This window comes from Oncorhynchus tshawytscha, linkage group LG13 (genome assembly GCF_018296145.1).
Source record: "Oncorhynchus tshawytscha isolate Ot180627B linkage group LG13, Otsh_v2.0, whole genome shotgun sequence".
Taxonomy (NCBI): Eukaryota; Metazoa; Chordata; class Actinopteri; order Salmoniformes; family Salmonidae; genus Oncorhynchus; species Oncorhynchus tshawytscha.
This window is the reverse complement of record NC_056441.1, coordinates 37,604,003-37,620,762: the sequence shown is the minus strand read 5'-3', so window position 1 is coordinate 37,620,762 and position 16,760 is coordinate 37,604,003. Positions and strand designations below refer to the sequence as shown.

The following is a 16,760-nucleotide window of genomic DNA, read 5'->3' as shown; positions in this document are numbered from 1 at the left end:
TTGTGCTTCTGTCTTTTTCTTTGCCAATTTTCACTCCTCCCTGTTTTCCCTGTCTTTGTCTCCTTTTCTGTCTCTCCCCCCACTCTTTATTTCTCTCTCTCTCTCTCGCTCCTCCGCTCTGTCTCTCTCTCGCTCCTCCGCTCTGTCTCTCTCTCGCTCCTCCGCTCTCTCTCTCTCTCGCTCCTCCGCTCTCTCTCTCTCTCGCTCCTCCGCTCTCTCTCTCTCTCGCTCCTCCGCTCTCTCTCTCTCTCGCTCCTCCGCTCTCTCTCTCTCTCGCTCCTCCGCTCTCTCTCTCTCGCTCCTCCGCTCTCTCTCTCTCTCTCTCCTCCGCTCTCTCTCTCTCTCTCCTCCGCTCTCTCTCTCTCTCTCTCGCTCCTCCGCTCTCTCTCTCTCTCTCTCTCGCTCCTCTGCTCTCTCTCTCTCTCTCTCGCTCCTCTGCTCTCTCTCTCTCTCTCGCTCCTCCGCTCTCTCTCTCTCTCTCTCTCGCTCTCTCTCTCTCTCTCTCTCTCTCTCCTCCGCTCTCTCGCTCCTCCGCTCTCTCGCTCCTCCGCTCTCTCGCTCCTCCGCTCTCTCGCTCCTCCGCTCTCTCTCTCTCGCTCGCTCCTCCGCTCTCTCTCTCGCTCCTCCGCTCTCTCGCTCCTCCGCTCTCTCGCTCCTCCGCTCTCTCGCTCCTCCGCTCTCTCTCTCTCTCGCTCCTCCGCTCTTTCTCTCACTTCTCGCTCCTCCGCTCTTTCTCTCGCTCCTCTCATCTGCTCTCGCTCCTCTCCTCCGCTCTCTCTGGTAAACCATTACTGTAGTCCACTATCTGACCCTCTCTCTGTGTCTCCACCTGCAGGTGACTTTGGGGAGGTGTGTCGTGGCTGTCTCAAGCTGCCCAGTAAGCGGGAGCTTCCGGTGGCCATCAAGGCACTGAGGGCCGGCTGCTCAGAGAAACAGAGGCGCTCCTTCCTCAGCGAGGCAGGGATACTGGGACAGTTTGACCACTCCAACATTGTCCGTCTGGAGGGGGTCATCACCAGCGGTGAGCTAGTTACCTAAATCACAAATGAACCCCTAGCCCCTACGCACTTACAGTGCATTTGGAAAGTATTCAGACCCCTTCCCCTTTTCCACATTTTGTCACGTTACAGCCTTATTCTAAAATTGATGACATTTCCAAAACAGGTTTTTAGAATGTATTAAAAAAATTTAAAAACTGAAATATCTTATTAACATTAGTATTTGGGCCCTTTGCTATGAGACTCAAAATTGAGCTCAGGTGCATCCTGTTTCCGTTGTTCATCCTTGAGATGTTTCTACAACTTGATTGGAGTCCACCTGTGGTAAATTCAATTGATTGGACATGATTTGGAAAGGTACACACCTGTCTATATCAGGTCACACAGTTGGCAGTGCATATCATAGCAAAGACCAAGCTATGAGGTCGAAGGAATTGTCCGTAGAGCCCCGAGACAAGATTGTATCGAGGCACAGATCTGGGGAAGGGTACCAAAACATGTCTGCAGCATTGAAGGTCTCCTAGAACACAGTGGCCTCCATCCTTCTTAAATCAAAGAAGTTTAGAACCACCAAGAGTCTTCCTAGAGTAGAGTGTCCAGACAGAAGTCACTCCTCAGTAAAAGGCTCATGACAGCCCACTTGGAGTTTGCCAAAAAGCACCTAAAGGACTCGCAGACCATGAGAAACAAGATTCTCTGGTCTGATGAAACCAAGATTGAACTCTTTGGCCTGAATGCCAAGTGTCACGTCTAGCGAAAACCTGGCACCAACCCTATGGTGAAGTATGGTGGTGGCAGCATCATGCTGTGGGGTGAAGGTTCACCTTCCAACAGGACAACGACCCTAAGCACACAGCCAAGACAACGCAGGAGTGGCTTTGGGACAAATCTCTGAATGTCCCTTGAGTGGCCCAGCCAGAGCCCGGACTTGAATCCGATCAAACATCTCTGGAGAGACCCGAAAATAGCTGTGCAGAGATGCTCCCCATCCAACCTGACAGAGCTTGAGAGGATCTGCAGAGAAAAATGGGAGAAATTCCCCAAATACATGTGTGCCAAGTTTGTAGCATCATACCCAACAAGACTCGAGGCTGTAATCGCTGCCAAAGGTGCTTCAACAAAGTACTGATAAATGTACAAATATTTTTACATTGTTATTATGTGGTATTGTGTGTGGATTGATGGGGGGGAACAATGGGGTCAAGGGGTCTGAATACTTTCCGACTGCGCTGTACACCTAGCTCCTATTTACTATGCTTTAATAAGGGGGTGCCTGTCTGACAAACTAAAAAGATCTCCTCCACCACAAAACTCAACGCACAAACCCCATACGATTAACTACGTGACACAGACAGCAGTTGAGGTCCAGCAAGGGAAGGGAGGGAGGGAAAGCGAGAGGATGAAGTATAATGTCGACGGAGAAAGGTAGGTAGGCGAGGAGAGGTTTAGAACGTTTCAGAGGGCTACTGTAGAAGGGCAAGGTGCGTGTGAGTCAGGTGAGGAAGAACCAGGGTAGGGAGGGATGGGATTGGATGGGAGCAGTGCCTGCCTGGCTGAACACACAGTCTGCAGCAGATGTGCTGGATACGGTAATTGGTGCTAGAGACACAGCGGGATTCTGAAACGCACTTTCGCGCACACCCCACCGCCTCACACGCGAGCGTGCACACACTCGATTAAACTCACATATACACACCACACACACCACACCACACACACACACACACACACACACACACACACACACACACACACACACACACACACACACACACACACACACACACACACACACACACACACACACACACACCCACCCTCAGATTGCAAATCACCTGCATTGCATTGCTTACCCCCGCTAGCCCGCCATTCAACCCCTTCCACCCCCACAGCCCACCTGTCAGCCCCCACTCCCTCTCCTCCCTCCTTTCTCTCTCCATCTGAGGTCTGCAGCGCGGCAGGGAAGGTCATTAGAGAGACTGAGACGTGCTGCTAGCTAAGCGTCCAGCAGAGGGCACCAGGGGAGGGGTGGGACATGTAGGGTGCTCGGTAGGGTAGTATGTTGGAGGGGGGGTGGATCAGCAGGATAGTTAAACTGGTAGAAGAGGTAGAGTGTCTTGTAGTGAAGCGGGATAGAAAATGTCATAGCGTACTCATTGAGGGGCGATAGTGTGCCAGTGTGTGTGGTGTGGTAGTGATAGGTTAGTTAGATGGGGAGTGTGAAGCAGTAGTTCTGTATGTTAGTCTTGCATACTAACATAGACAGATGATGTGATCGAACAGAGTGATGGTGCCGCGTAATAGTGTAGTCCTGCCTGCCTCTCCTCTCCTCCAGTCTGTCTGTCTTTGATTGAGGGGGACTGATAGTGTCCATTTATGAGGCACTTAAATCCCAGCCACGGCCATCAAGGGGGCTGTGTGTGTAAGACCTCAGTTTCCATGTTACTATGCTCATCTCTGTCTGACGCACACACCACCTGGTTACTAGCGGAGTCACAGCTTCCTCCCTTTCTCCTAACTACTCGCTCCCCTTCACTCCCTTTCTCCTGACCACTCGCTCCCCTTCTCTCCCTTTCACCTGACTACTCGCTCCCCTTCTCTCCCTTTCTCCTGACCACTCGCTCCCCTTCTCTCCCTTTCTCCTGACTACTCGCTCCCCTTCTCTCCCTTTCTCCTGACTACTCGCTCCCCTTCTCTCCCTTTCTCCTGACTACTCGCTCCCCTTCTCTCCCTTTCTCCTGACTACTCGCTCCCCTTCTCTCCCTTTCTCCTGACTACTCGCTCCCCTTCTCTCCTTTCTCCTGACTACCTCCCCTGACTACTCGCTCCCCTTCTTTCTCCCTGACTTTCTCTCCCTTTCTTTCTCCTGACTACTCGCTCCCCTTCTCTCCCTTTCTTTCTCTGACTACTCGCTCCCCTTCTCTCCCTTTCTTTCTCCTGACTACTCCTCCCCTTCTCTCCCTTTCTTTCTCCTGACTACTCGCTCCCCTTCTCTCCTTTCTTTCTCCTGACTACTCGCTCCCCTTCTCTCCCTTTCTTTCTCCTGACTACTCGCTCCCCTTCTCTCCCTTTCTTTCTCCTGACTCCTGACTACTCGCTCCCCTTCTCTCCCTTTCTTTCTCCTGACTACTCGCTCCCCTTCTCTCCCTTTCTTTCTCCTGACTACTCGCTCCCCTTCTCTCCCTTTCTTTCTCCTGACTACTCGCTCCCCTTCTCTCCCTTTCTCCTGACTACTCGCTCCCCTTCTCTCCCTTTCTTTCTCTGACTACTCGCTCCCCTTCTCTCCCTTTCTTTCTCCTGACTTGCTCCCCTTCTCTCCCACTCCTGTTTCTCGTCTTCTCTCTCCCACTCTCGTGTTTCTGTCTTCTCCCACTCTCTCCCCCACTCTCGTGTTTCTTCTTCTCTCTCTCTCGTGTTTCTGTCTTCTCTCTCTCTCGTGTTTCTGTCTTCTCTCTCTCTCTCTCCCACTCTTGTGTTTCTGTCTTCTTTCCCCCTCGTGTTTCTGTCTTCTCTCTCTCTCTCTCCCACTCTCGTGTTTCTGTCTTCTTTCCCTCTCTCGTGTTTCTGTCTTCTTTCCCTCTCTCGTGTTTCTGTCTTCTTTCCCTCTCTCGTGTTTCTGTCTTCTCTCTCCCACTCTCGTGTTTCTGTCTTCTCTCTCTCCCACTCTCGTGTTTCTGTCTTCGCTCTCTCCCACTCTCGTGTTTCTGTCTTCGCTCTCTCCCACTCTCGTGTTTCTGTCTTCGCTCTCTCCCACTCTTGTGTTTCTGTCTTCGCTCTCTCCCACTCTTGTGTTTCTGTCTTCGCTCTCTCCCACTCTTGTGTTTCTGTCTTCGCTCTCTCCCACTCTTGTGTTTCTGTCTTCGCTCTCTCCCACTCTTGTGTTTCTGTCTTCGCTCTCTCCCACTCTCGTGTTTCTCTCTCACTGTCTTCTCCCACTCGTGTTTCTGTCTTCTCTCTCTCTCTCTCCCATTCTCGTGTTTCTGTCTTCTTTCCCACTCTTGTGTTTCTGTCTTCGCTCTCTCCCACTCTTGTGTTTCTGTCTTCGCTCTCTCCCACTCTTGTGTTTCTGTCTTCGCTCTCTCCCACTCTTGTGTTTCTGTCTTCGCTCTCTCCCACTCTTGTGTTTCTGTCTTCGCTCTCTCCCACTCTCGTGTTTCTCTCTCACTCTCTCTCCCACTCTCGTGTTTCTGTCTTCTCCCACTCGTGTTTCTGTCTTCTCTCTCACTCTCTCTCCCACTCTCGTGTTTCTGTCTTCTCTCCCTCTCTCGTGTTTCTGTCTTCTTTCCCTCTCTCGTGTTTCTGTCTTCTTTCCCTCTCTCGTGTTTCTGTCTTCTTTCCCACTCTCATGTTTCTGTCTTCTCTCCCACTCTCGTGTTTGGCTTCTTTCCCACTCTCCCCTTCTCTCCCTTTCTTTCTCCTGACCACTCACTCCCCTTCTCTCTCTCTCTTTCTTTCTTCTGACTACTCGCTCCCCTTCTCTCCCTTTCTCCTGACTACTCGCTCCCCTTCTCTCCCTTTCTTTCTCCTGACCACTCGCTCCCCTTCTCTCCCTTTCTTTCTCCTGACCACTCGCTCCCCTTCTCTCCTTTCTTTCTCCTGACCACTCGCTCCCCTTCTCTCCCACTTTCTCCTGACTACTCGCTCCCCTTCTCTCCCTTTCTCCTGACTACTCGCTCCCCTTCTCTCCCTTTCTCCTGACTACTCGCTCCCCTTCTCTCCCTTTCTCCTGACTACTCGCTCCCCTTCTCTCCCTTTCTCCTGACTACTCGCTCCCCTTCTCTCCTTTCTCCTGACTACTCGCTCCCCTTCTCTCCCTTTCTCCTGACTACTCGCTCCCCTTCTCTCCTTTCTCCTGACTACTCGCTCCCCTTCTCTCCCTTTCTCCTGACTACTCGCTCCCCTTCTCTCCCTTTCTCCTGACTACTCGCTCCCCTTCTCTCCCTTTCTCCTGACTACTCGCTCCCCTTCACTCCCTTTCTCCTGACTACTCACTCGCTCCCCTTCACTCCCTTTCTCCTGACCACTCGCTCCCCTTCTCTCCCTTTCTCCTGACCACTCGCTTCCCTTCTCTCCTTTCTTTCTCCTGACCACTCGCTCCCCTTCTCTCTCTTTTCTTTCTCCTGACCACTCGCTCCCCTTTTCTCCCTTTCTTTCTCCTGACCACTCGCTCCCCTTTTCTCCCTTTCTTTCTCCTGACTACTCGCTCCCCTTCTCTCCCTTTCTCCTGACTACTCGCTCCCCTTCTCTCCCTTTCTTTCTCCTGACCACTCGCTCCCCTTCTCTCCCTTTCTTTCTCCTGACCACTCGCTCCCCTTCTCTCCCTTTCTCCTGACTACTCGCTCCCCTTCTCTCCCTTGCTCCTGACCACTCGCTCCCCACTTCTTCTCCCTTTCTTTCTCCTGACCACTCGCTCCCCTTCTCTCCCTTTCTTTCTCCTGACTACTCGCTCCCCTTCTCTCCCTTTCTTTCTCCTGACTACTCGCTCCCCTTCTCTCCCTTTCTTTCTCCTGACTACTCGCTCCCCTTCTCTCCCTTGCTCCTGACCACTCGCTCCCCTTCTCTCCCTTTCTTTCTCCTGACCACTCGCTCCCCTTCTCTCCCTTTCTTTCTCCTGACTACTCGCTCCCCTTCTCTCCCTTTCTTTCTCCTGACTACTCGCTCCCCTTCTCTCCCTTTCTTTCTCCTGACTACTCGCTCCCCTTCTCTCCCTTTCTCCTGACTACTCGCTCCCCTTCTCTCCCTTGCTCCTGACCACTCGCTCCCCTTCTCTCCCTTTCTTTCTCCTGACTACTCGCTCCCCTTCTCTCCCTTTCTTTCTCCTGACTACTCGCTCCCCTTCTCTCCCTTTCTTTCTCCTGACTACTCGCTCCCCTTCTCTCCCTTTCTTTCTCCTGACCACTCGCTCCCCTTCTCTCCCTTTCTCCTGACCACTCGCTCCCCTTCTCTCCCTTTCTCCTGACCACTCGCTCCCCTTCTCTCCCTTTCTCCTGACCACTCGCTCCCCTTCTCTCCCTTTCTCCTGACCACTCGCTCCCCTTCACTCCCTTTCTCCTGACCACTCGCTCCCCTTCTCTCCCTTTCTCCTGACCACTCGCTTCCCATCTCTCCCTTTCTCCTGACCACTCGCTCCCCTTCTCTCCCTTTCTCCTGACCACTCGCTCCCCTTCTCTCCCTTTCTCCTGACCACTCGCTCCCCTTCTCTCCCTTTCTCCTGACCACTCGCTCCCCTTTTCTCCCTTTCTTTCTCCTGACCACTCGCTCCCCTTCTCTCCTTTCTTTCTCCTGACTACTCGCTCCCCTTCTCTCCCTTTTCTCCTGACTACTCGCTCCCCTTCTCTCCCCTTGCTCCTGACCACTCGCTCCCCTTCTCTCCCTTTCTTTCTCCTGACCACTCGCTTCCTTCTCTCCCTTTCTTTCTCCTGACCACTCGCTCCCCTTCTCTCCCTTTCTTTCTCCTGACCACTCGCTCCCCTTCTCTCCCTTTCTTTCTCCTGACCACTCGCTCCCCTTCTCTCCCTTTCTTTCTCCTGACCACTCGCTCCCCTTCTCTCCCTTTCTTTCTCCTGACCACTCGCTCCCCTTCTCTCCCTTTCTTTCTCCTGACCACTCGCTCCCCTTCTCTCCCTTTCTTTCTCCTGACCACTCGCTCCCCTTCTCTCCCTTTCTTTCTCCTGACCACTCGCTCCCCTTCTCTCCCACTCTCGTGTTTGTTTTCTCTCTCTCCCACTCTCGTGTTTGTCTTCTCTCTCTCCCACTCTCGTGTTTCTGTCTTCGCTCTCTCCCACTCTCGTGTTTCTGTCTTCGCTCTCTCCCACTCTCGTGTTTCTGTCTTCGCTCTCTCCCACTCTCGTGTTTCTGTCTTCGCTCTCTCCCCCTCTTGTGTTTCTGTCTTCGCTCTCTCCCACTCTTGTGTTTCTGTCTTCTCTCTCTCCCACTCTCGTGTTTGTCTTCTCTCTCTCTCGTGTTTCTGTCTTCTCACTCTCGTGTTTCTGTCTTCGCTCTCTCCCCCTCTTGTGTTTCTGTCTTCGCTCTCTCCCCCTCTTGTGTTTCTGTCTTCGCTCTCTCCCACTCTTGTGTTTCTGTCTTCTCTCTCTCCCACTCTCGTGTTTCTGTCTTCTCTCTCACTCTCTCTCCCACTCTCGTGTTTCTGTTTTCTCTCACTTGTGTTTCTGTCTTCTCTCTCACTCTCTCCCACTCTCGTGTTTGTCTTCTTTCCCTCTCTCGTGTTTCTGTCTTCTTTCCCACTCTCGTGTTTCTGTCTTCTTTCCCACTCTCGTGTTTCTGTCTTCTCTCTCTTTACTAGTTTGATACACCTTGGCCACCTGTGCTCAGCGAGTGTGAGAAGTGTGTGTGGTTATTAAAGTTGGTGTGACTGTGATAGCAGCACACAGGTCATTCTGCTCCTCCAGATGAGTTTTTTAACCTTTTATTTATGCAGTTTTTTTTTCCTCATTGAGGAAACATTTCTTTTTCAAGAGAGACCTGGTCAAAAGGGTGAAGGATGGCGGTACATAACCACTGCTGCCCCTGAGCCAACTGGACTACACTGATAACTGTGTGTGTGTGTGTGTGTGTGTGTGTGTGTGTGTGTGTGTGTGTGTGTGTGTGTGTGTGTGTGTGTGTGTGTGTGTGTGTGTGTGTGTGTGTAGGTAACACCATGATGATTGTGTTGGAGAGCATGTCCAATGGGTCCCTGGACTCCTTCCTCAGGGTAAGTGTGTGTGCATATGGTGTGTGTGCGCATGTGTCTTTTTTTGTGCTCTTAGAAAACAGTGTTTACCTCACCATGACTCCTGGTCTAGTTTCCAAAAGTTACATAAGATGTTGGTATGAAATAAATCCCTAGGCATATGGTGTATCATTGGGTTTATAAGCCATATGACTAACAGTAAAAGACATCATGTTATTCAACCCTTCATAACTGAGTTTGTTCTCCATTGCACTGAAATGTATTTCGACACACCAGAGGTCCCAAGTTACAATTTTATATGGGCCTGATATTGTTGGTCCCAACCCACCATTTGAGATACACTGTCCTAACCACACAATTAAATATATCAGTGTTATATTTAGGGTTGCCAAATTCTGGGAACTTTCCCAAAATTCCCAGGTTTTCCAGAAATTCCCAGAATAAGGAGGGGAAAAACAGGACATCCAGAAACCTGGGACCTAGAATATCTGGAAATAATTGGAACTTTGGGAAAACAACCCTAATTATATTGCATCTCTATGGTCCTAACCCACTCCCTCCCTCCCCTTCTCCAGAAGCACGAGGGCCAGCTCTCTGTTCTCCAGTTGATGGACATGCTGGGGGGCGTGGCCTCTGGGATGAAGTACCTGACAGAGATGGGCTTCGTCCACCGCCGCCTGGCCGCCCACAAGGTACTGGTCAACGCCAGCCTGGGCTGCAAGGTGTCCGGCTTCAGACCCCTCCAAGAGGACAAGATGGAGGCCATCTACAGCGCAATGGTGAGAACTCACAGATATTACATATAATGGCTAATTATACAATAAAAATAAACTACTACTGTATATTACTTTTTTTCTTCTATTATATTACTACCTATAGTCTAATCTTTACCCATAGAGGCCATCTACACCACACTGGTGAGACTACTCACTGTGATTGGTACTAGATTTACTGTCTTGTTTAGTCTTTACCCGTAGAGGCCATCTTCACCACTGGTGAGACTACTCACTGTGATGGGTACTAGATTTACTGTCTTGTTTAGTCTTTACCCGTAGAGGCCATCTACACCACACTGCTGAGACTACTCACTGTGATGGGTACTAGATTTACTGTCTTGTTTAGTCTTTACCCGTAGAGGCCATCTACACCACACTGCTGAGACTACTCACTGTGATGGGTGCTAGATTTACTGTCTTGTTTAGTCTTTACCCGTAGAGGCCATCTACACCACACTGGTGAGATTACTCACTGTGATGGGTACTAGATTTACTGTCTTGTTCAGTCTTTACCCATAGAGGCCATCTACACCACACTGGTGAGACTACTCACTGTGATGGGTACTAGATTTACTGTCTTGTTTAGTCTTTACCCATAGAGGCCATCTACACCACTGGTGAGACTACTCACTGTGATGGGTACTAGATTTACTGTCTTGTTTAGTCTTTACCCGTAGAGGCCATCTACACCACACTGGTGAGACTACTCACTGTGATGGGTACTAGATTTACTGTCTTGTTTAGTCTTTACCCATAGAGGCCATCTTCACCATTGGTGAGACTACTCACTGTGATGGGTACTAGATTTACTGTCTTGTTTAGTCTTTACCCGTAGAGGCCATCTTCACCACTGGTGAGACTACTCACTGTGATGGGTACTAGATTTACTGTCTTGTTTAGTCTTTACCCGTAGAGGCCATCTTCGCCACTGGTGAGACTACTCACTGTGATGGGTACTAGATTTACTGTCTTGTTTAGTCTTTACCCGTAGAGGCCATCTACACCACACTGGTGAGACTACTCACTGTGATGGGTACTAGATTTACTGTCTTGTTTAGTCTTTACCCGTAGAGGCCATCTTCACCACTGGTGAGACTACTCACTGTGATGGGTACTAGATTTTCTGTCTTGTTTAGTCTTTACCCGTAGAAGCCATCTTCACCACTGGTGAGACTACTCACTGTGATGGGTACTAGATTTACTGGATTGTTTAGTCTTTACCCGTAGAGGCCATCTACACCACACTGCTTAGACTACTCACTGTGATGGGTACTAGATTTACTGTCTTGTTTAGTCTTTACCCATAGAGGCCATCTACACCACACTGGTGAGACTACTCACTGTGATGGGTACTAGATTTACTGTCTTGTTTAGTCTTTACCCGTAGAGGCCATCTACACCACTGGTGAGACTACTCACTGTGATGGGTACTAGATTTACTGTCTTGTTTAGTCTTTACCCGTAGAGGCCATCTACACCACACTGGTGAGATTACTCACTGTGATGGGTACTAGATTTACTGTCTTGTTTAGTCTTTACCCATAGAGGCCATCTTCACCACACTGGTGAGACTACTCACTGTGATGGGTACTAGATTTACTGTCTTGTTTAGTCTTTACCCATAGAGGCCATCTTCACCACTGGTGAGACTACTCACTGTGATGGGTACTAGATTTACTGTCTTGTTTAGTCTTTACCCATAGAGGCCATCTTCCCACTGGTGAGACTACTCACTGTGATGGGTACTAGATTTACTGTCTTGTTTAGTCTTTACCCGTAGAGGCCATCTACACCACACTGGTGAGACTACTCACTGTGATGGGTACTAGATTTACTGTCTTGTTTAGTCTTTACCCGTAGAGGCCATCTTCACCACTGGTGAGACTACTCACTGTGATGGGTACTAGATTTTCTGTCTTGTTTAGTCTTTACCCGTAGAAGCCATCTTCACCACTGGTGAGACTACTCACTGTGATGGGTACTAGATTTACTGGATTGTTTAGTCTTTACCCGTAGAGGCCATCTACACCACACTGCTGAGACTACTCACTGTGATGGGTACTAGATTTACTGTCTTGTTTAGTCTTTACCCGTAGAGGCCATCTACACCACACTGGTGAGACTACTCACTGTGATGGGTACTAGATTTACTGTCTTGTTTAGTCTTTACCCGTAGAGGCCATCTACACCATACTGCTGAGACTACTCACTGTGATGGGTACTAGATTTACTGTCTTGTTTAATCTTTACCCGTAGAGGCCATCTACACCACACTGGTGAGATTACTCACTGTGATGGGTACTAGATTTACTGTCTTGTTTAGTCTTTACCCATAGAGGCCATCTACACCACACTGGTGAGACTACTCACTGTGATGGGTACTAGATTTACTGTCTTGTTTAGTCTTTACCCATAGAGGCCATCTACACCACTGGTGAGACTACTCACTGTGATGGGTATTAGATTTACTGTCTTGTTTAGTCTTTACCCGTAGAGGCCATCTACACCACACTGGTGAGATTACTCACTGTGATGGGTACTAGATTTACTGTCTTGTTTAGTCTTTACCCATAGAGGCCATCTACACCACACTGGTGAGACTACTCACTGTGATGGGTACTAGATTTACTGTCTTGTTTAGTCTTTACCCATAGAGGCCATCTACACCACTGGTGAGACTACTCACTGTGATGGGTACTAGATTTACTGTCTTGTTTAGTCTTTACCCGTAGAGGCCATCTACACCACACTGGTGAGACTACTCACTGTGATGGGTACTAGATTTACTGTCTTGTTTAGTCTTTACCCATAGAGGCCATCTTCACCATTGGTGAGACTACTCACTGTGATGGGTACTAGATTTACTGTCTTGTTTAGTCTTTACCCGTAGAGGCCATCTTCACCACTGGTGAGACTACTCACTGTGATGGGTACTAGATTTACTGTCTTGTTTAGTCTTTACCCATGTTTTTATTTATTTCACCTTTATTTAACCAGGTAGGCAAGTTGAGAACAAGTTCTCATTTACAACTGCGACCTGGCCAAGAATAAAGCAAAGCAGTTCGACACATACAACAACACAGAGTTACACATGGAATAAAACAAACATACAGTCAATAATACAGTAAAAACAAGTCTATATACAGTGTGTGAAAATGAGGTTAGATAAGGGAGGTAAGGCAATAAATAGGCCATAGTGGTGATATAATTACAATTTAGCAATTAAACACTGGAATGATAGATGTGCAGAAGATGAATGTGCAAGTAGAGATACTGGGGTGCAAAGTAGCAAAATATATATATTCTTTTAAAAACAGTATGTGGATGATGTAGTTGGATGGGCTATTTACTGAGTGGCTATGTACAGGTGCAATGATCTGTGAGCTGCTCTGACAGCTGGTGCTTAAAGTTAGTGAGGGAGAAATGAGTCTCCAGCTTCAGTGATTTTAGTAGACCACACTGCTGAGAGAACTAGCTGATATTTTCTCCTATTAAATATATTACGCCTAATAAATATAAAAATCCTATCTTATAGAAAATGCTATAAAAATCCTACATTAAAATGACAGTTAAGTATTTTATAGAAGCGCATTGAAGCCGGTGGGAGAAGTTCGCGTTTAATTGCATTTGTTCTTTGTATTTCCTCTCTGTGTTGAAACTGATGTGTGCAGTGCAGACCGACAATAGTTTCTATAACAAATCCGGGTTTCCCTGTGGTTTCTCTTTCTCGCTCTCTCACTGTTTTCACTCTCTCTGGGATGACAGTGGTTGATTTAGATTAGATGTTCTGTTTAGTGTACTTTTTTGAGGCAGTATATGGGATGCAGAGTGCAGTAGGATGTTTAAAAGTAGACCCTAACACAATGCTGTGCTGTGACGAGGCAGGCTAACATGAAGTGTGTTCATACAAGATGTCAAGTGTGGATTTGAACATCTCTCGCTCTCTGTCTCTCTCAGCATGGGGGGAAGAGTGTGGTGTTGTGGACGGCCCCAGAGGCCATCCAGTACCACCGCTACAGCTCAGCGTCTGACGTCTGGAGCTTTGGCATCGTCATGTGGGAGGTCATGTCCTACGGAGAGAGACCCTACTGGGACATGGGCAACCAGGACGTGAGTAGAGTGACTCTCTCTTCCTTCACTCTCTCTCTCGCACCCCCATCTCTCTCTTCTTTCACTCTCTCTCTCTCGCACCCCCATCTCTCTCTTCCTTCACTCTCTCTCTCATCCCCCCACCTCTCTCTTCCTTCACTCTCTCTCTCATCCCCCCACCTCTCTCTTCCTTCACTCTCTCTCTCTCTCATCCCCCACCTCTCTCTTCCTTCACTCTCTCTCTCTCGCATCCCCCCACCTCTCTCTTCCTTCACTCTCTCTCATCCCCCATCTCTCTCTTCCTTCTCTCTCACATCCCCCCATCTCTCTCTTCCTTCTCTCTCACATCCCCCATCTCTCTCTTTCCTTCTCTCTCTCTCATCACCCCATCTCTCTCCTTCCTTCACTCTCTCTCTCTCTCCGCATCCCCCATCTCTCTCTTCCTTCTCTCTCTCGCATCCCCCATCTCTCTCTTCCTTCACTCTCTCTTCCTTCATCCCCCCCCCATCTCTCTCTCCTTCACTCTCTCTTCCTTCACTCTCTCGCATCCCCCATCTCTCTCTCCCTTCACTCTCTCTTCCTTCACTCTCTCGCATCCCCCATCTCTCTCTCCCTTCACTCTCTCTTCCTTCACTCTCTCGCATCCCCACCATCTCTCTCTTCCTTCACTCTCTCTCTCTCTCTCTCTCTCTCTCTCTCTCTCGCATCCCCTCCACTCTCTCGCATCCCCCATCTCTCTCTTCCTTGACTCTCTCTCTCTCGCATCCCCCCTCTCTTCCTTCATCTCTCTCTTCCTTCACTCTCCCCTCTCTCTCTCTCGCATCCCCCCCATCTCTCTCTTCCTTCACTCTCTCTCTCTCGCATCCCCACCACTCTCTTCGCATCCCCCCATCTCTCTCTTCCTTCACTCTCTCTCTCTCGCATCCCCACCATCTCTCTCTTCCTTCACTCTCTCTCTCTCTCCCCCCATCCCCTCCACTCTCTCTCGCATCCCCCCATCTCTCTCTTCCTTCACTCTCTCTCTCTCGCATCCCCCCCCATCTCTGTCTTCCTTCACTCTCCCTCTCTCTCTCGCATCCCCCATCTCTCTCTTCCTTTACTCTCTGTCTCCCGTCTGTCTCAAGCTCTCCACATGTGCAGCCTCTGTCCCCTCCCTCACCCATTCCCTATGCGATTACCTTCTCTACCTGTTCATCTCTCTCTTCTCCTTTCTATTTATACATTCTCTTCTTCCCTTTTGCTCTCTCTCTCTCTCTCTCTCTCTCTCTCTCTCCTCTCCCCTCTAAAACTGTGAACTCTGACTCGGGATAGCTCAGATCTTATTAAAGAGGGAAAGCCACAGGTGCTTCTCTAAGAGACTCTTTGGCATAAGTCCACTTCAGCTCTGTGACCAATCCTATTTCTCTTAAGGACACCACGTCCCTTTCTAGTGGCCGTCCCAAAGTGCCACCACGCGCCCCGCTCTTAGAGGAAGCATAAAATCCCGGCAGAAAGTGACAGTCTCTTTTAAGGAAATGAAAGTGTAGCTATTTTAGGAGGGTGTGGAGATTGTCCAATCGATAGCACCCTGCCATCACCTGTTTGTGTGAGAAGTCGATGAGGGTGTTTTTTTGTTCCCTTCTCCCTCCCTCCCCTCTCTCCTTTTCCTAGACAGTTAAAAAATAAAAAATAAATTACTTTTGAAGAAAACAAGACTTCTGACGAGCACAGCAGGAAGTGTTGCATGAGACAATGTGATTTCAAAGTGTCTTTGATCCAAGGCAGCATCATGACTATTAAGAGTAGACAGAGGGTTCGTCAGAGTTCACAAAGTTCACTTTTAAGCCAACCGCTTGTTCGTGCAAATATGCCGTCTAAAATGACTCCTTACGAAAATGTTCCACTGAACAATAAAGTGGCAAACTAGACGACCGTGTCATGTTGAAATGACCGACTATGAACCCTCGCTCGGCTAGGATTGGAACCGTGAGGGTTTATCACGATCCAGACGTTTTGTCTACCTCCATGTTCACGGCACTGAACTCTCCAAATGAAATGTCAAAGTCCAAGCTGGCTGAGCGCTTGAGATATTAATGCACTAAACGGATAGTTAATATCACCGTTAACTCACCCAGACCCACACCCTGCTCTAACATGCCCTTTGTTTTTCATCTCTGATGAAATGGAAGATGCTAGCCAATGGAGAAACACTGTTTGGTTGAATTGAGGTCAGGATGGAACTGAAGAGGACAGTGTTTTTTGGTGAATGTGGTTCAAAGGAACATTTTCAACCTTTTTTGTTTGTTTTATTGACGGGTCGAGCTTTTTCTTGGGAGCACGGGGTTCTAAAACTGAGAGATGATATTTTTTAAGTGTTTTTGGAGCAGTCTTTACAGGGGGGACCGATCTGTTTGATGGGTTCGCTCTTTGAGAGAACCTTGCGTAAAGGGATATTGTTTCGGAGGTCTCCTGAAGCCTCGTTCACTATCAACATTTCTCCCCGTAGGTTAACACGCCTTCTCTCTCCGTCTCGTCCTAGGTGATCAAAGCGATAGAGGATGGCTTCCGCCTGCCCGCCCCTATGAACTGTCCACCCCACCTCCACCAGCTGATGTTGGACTGTTGGCAGAAGGAGAGGACCGAGAGACCCACCTTCAGCCAGATCCACTCAGCTCTCAGCAAGAGCATCCGCAGCCCCGACGGCATCGGCTCCTCCACACTGGCACGCAGGTAGGACATAGGCCACTGGAAACATGGGTTAACGGGCTAAACATGGGTTAACATACAGGCTAACAGGTAACAGGACTCTGCTGGCCAACGTGGGCTGACATGGAAATGGTTTATGTCATCCAAGCAGGTTCCCCACGTCCCACTGAGTTTTGATACCAGAGTAGAAATACTAGCGCTTATGATAACAATAGACCCATGAATCTCTCTCTCTCTCCCTTTCTATCCGTAGAACCCTCCCTCAGCTAGGAACCCTCCCTCTGGGCTCCTCCATCTCCCTGGCAGAGCGGACTCTTCCGTCGTTCCCCTCGTTTAACTCGGTAGGGGAGTGGTTGGATGCGGTGGACATGGGGCGCTACAAGGACAACTTCACCGCGGCAGGATACTGCTACCTGGAGTCTGTGGCCCGTATGACAGTCCAGTGAGTGGCTCTGAATGAGCGCGTGTGCGTTGATGCGTGAACAAGTGTGCGTTTTCCGTAAGCCTTGCTTTTTGCGCTAG

The 16,760-nt window shown here is 49.2% G+C and overlaps 1 protein-coding gene across 1 annotated transcript in view; it reads left to right on the top strand.

Moving 5' to 3' along the window:
- The window catches only part of LOC112266037 (ephrin type-A receptor 7-like), a 216,247-nt gene that overhangs the window by 196,899 nt on the left and 2,588 nt on the right, over positions 1-16,760 (top strand). Inside the window, exons 11-16 of the mRNA XM_042295710.1 lie at positions 836-1,021; positions 8,648-8,709; positions 9,264-9,467; positions 13,422-13,574; positions 16,072-16,262; positions 16,492-16,680. Of these exons, the coding sequence (XP_042151644.1) occupies positions 836-1,021; positions 8,648-8,709; positions 9,264-9,467; positions 13,422-13,574; positions 16,072-16,262; positions 16,492-16,680 (985 nt within the window). The remainder of the gene's footprint in view (positions 1-835; positions 1,022-8,647; positions 8,710-9,263; positions 9,468-13,421; positions 13,575-16,071; positions 16,263-16,491; positions 16,681-16,760) is intronic.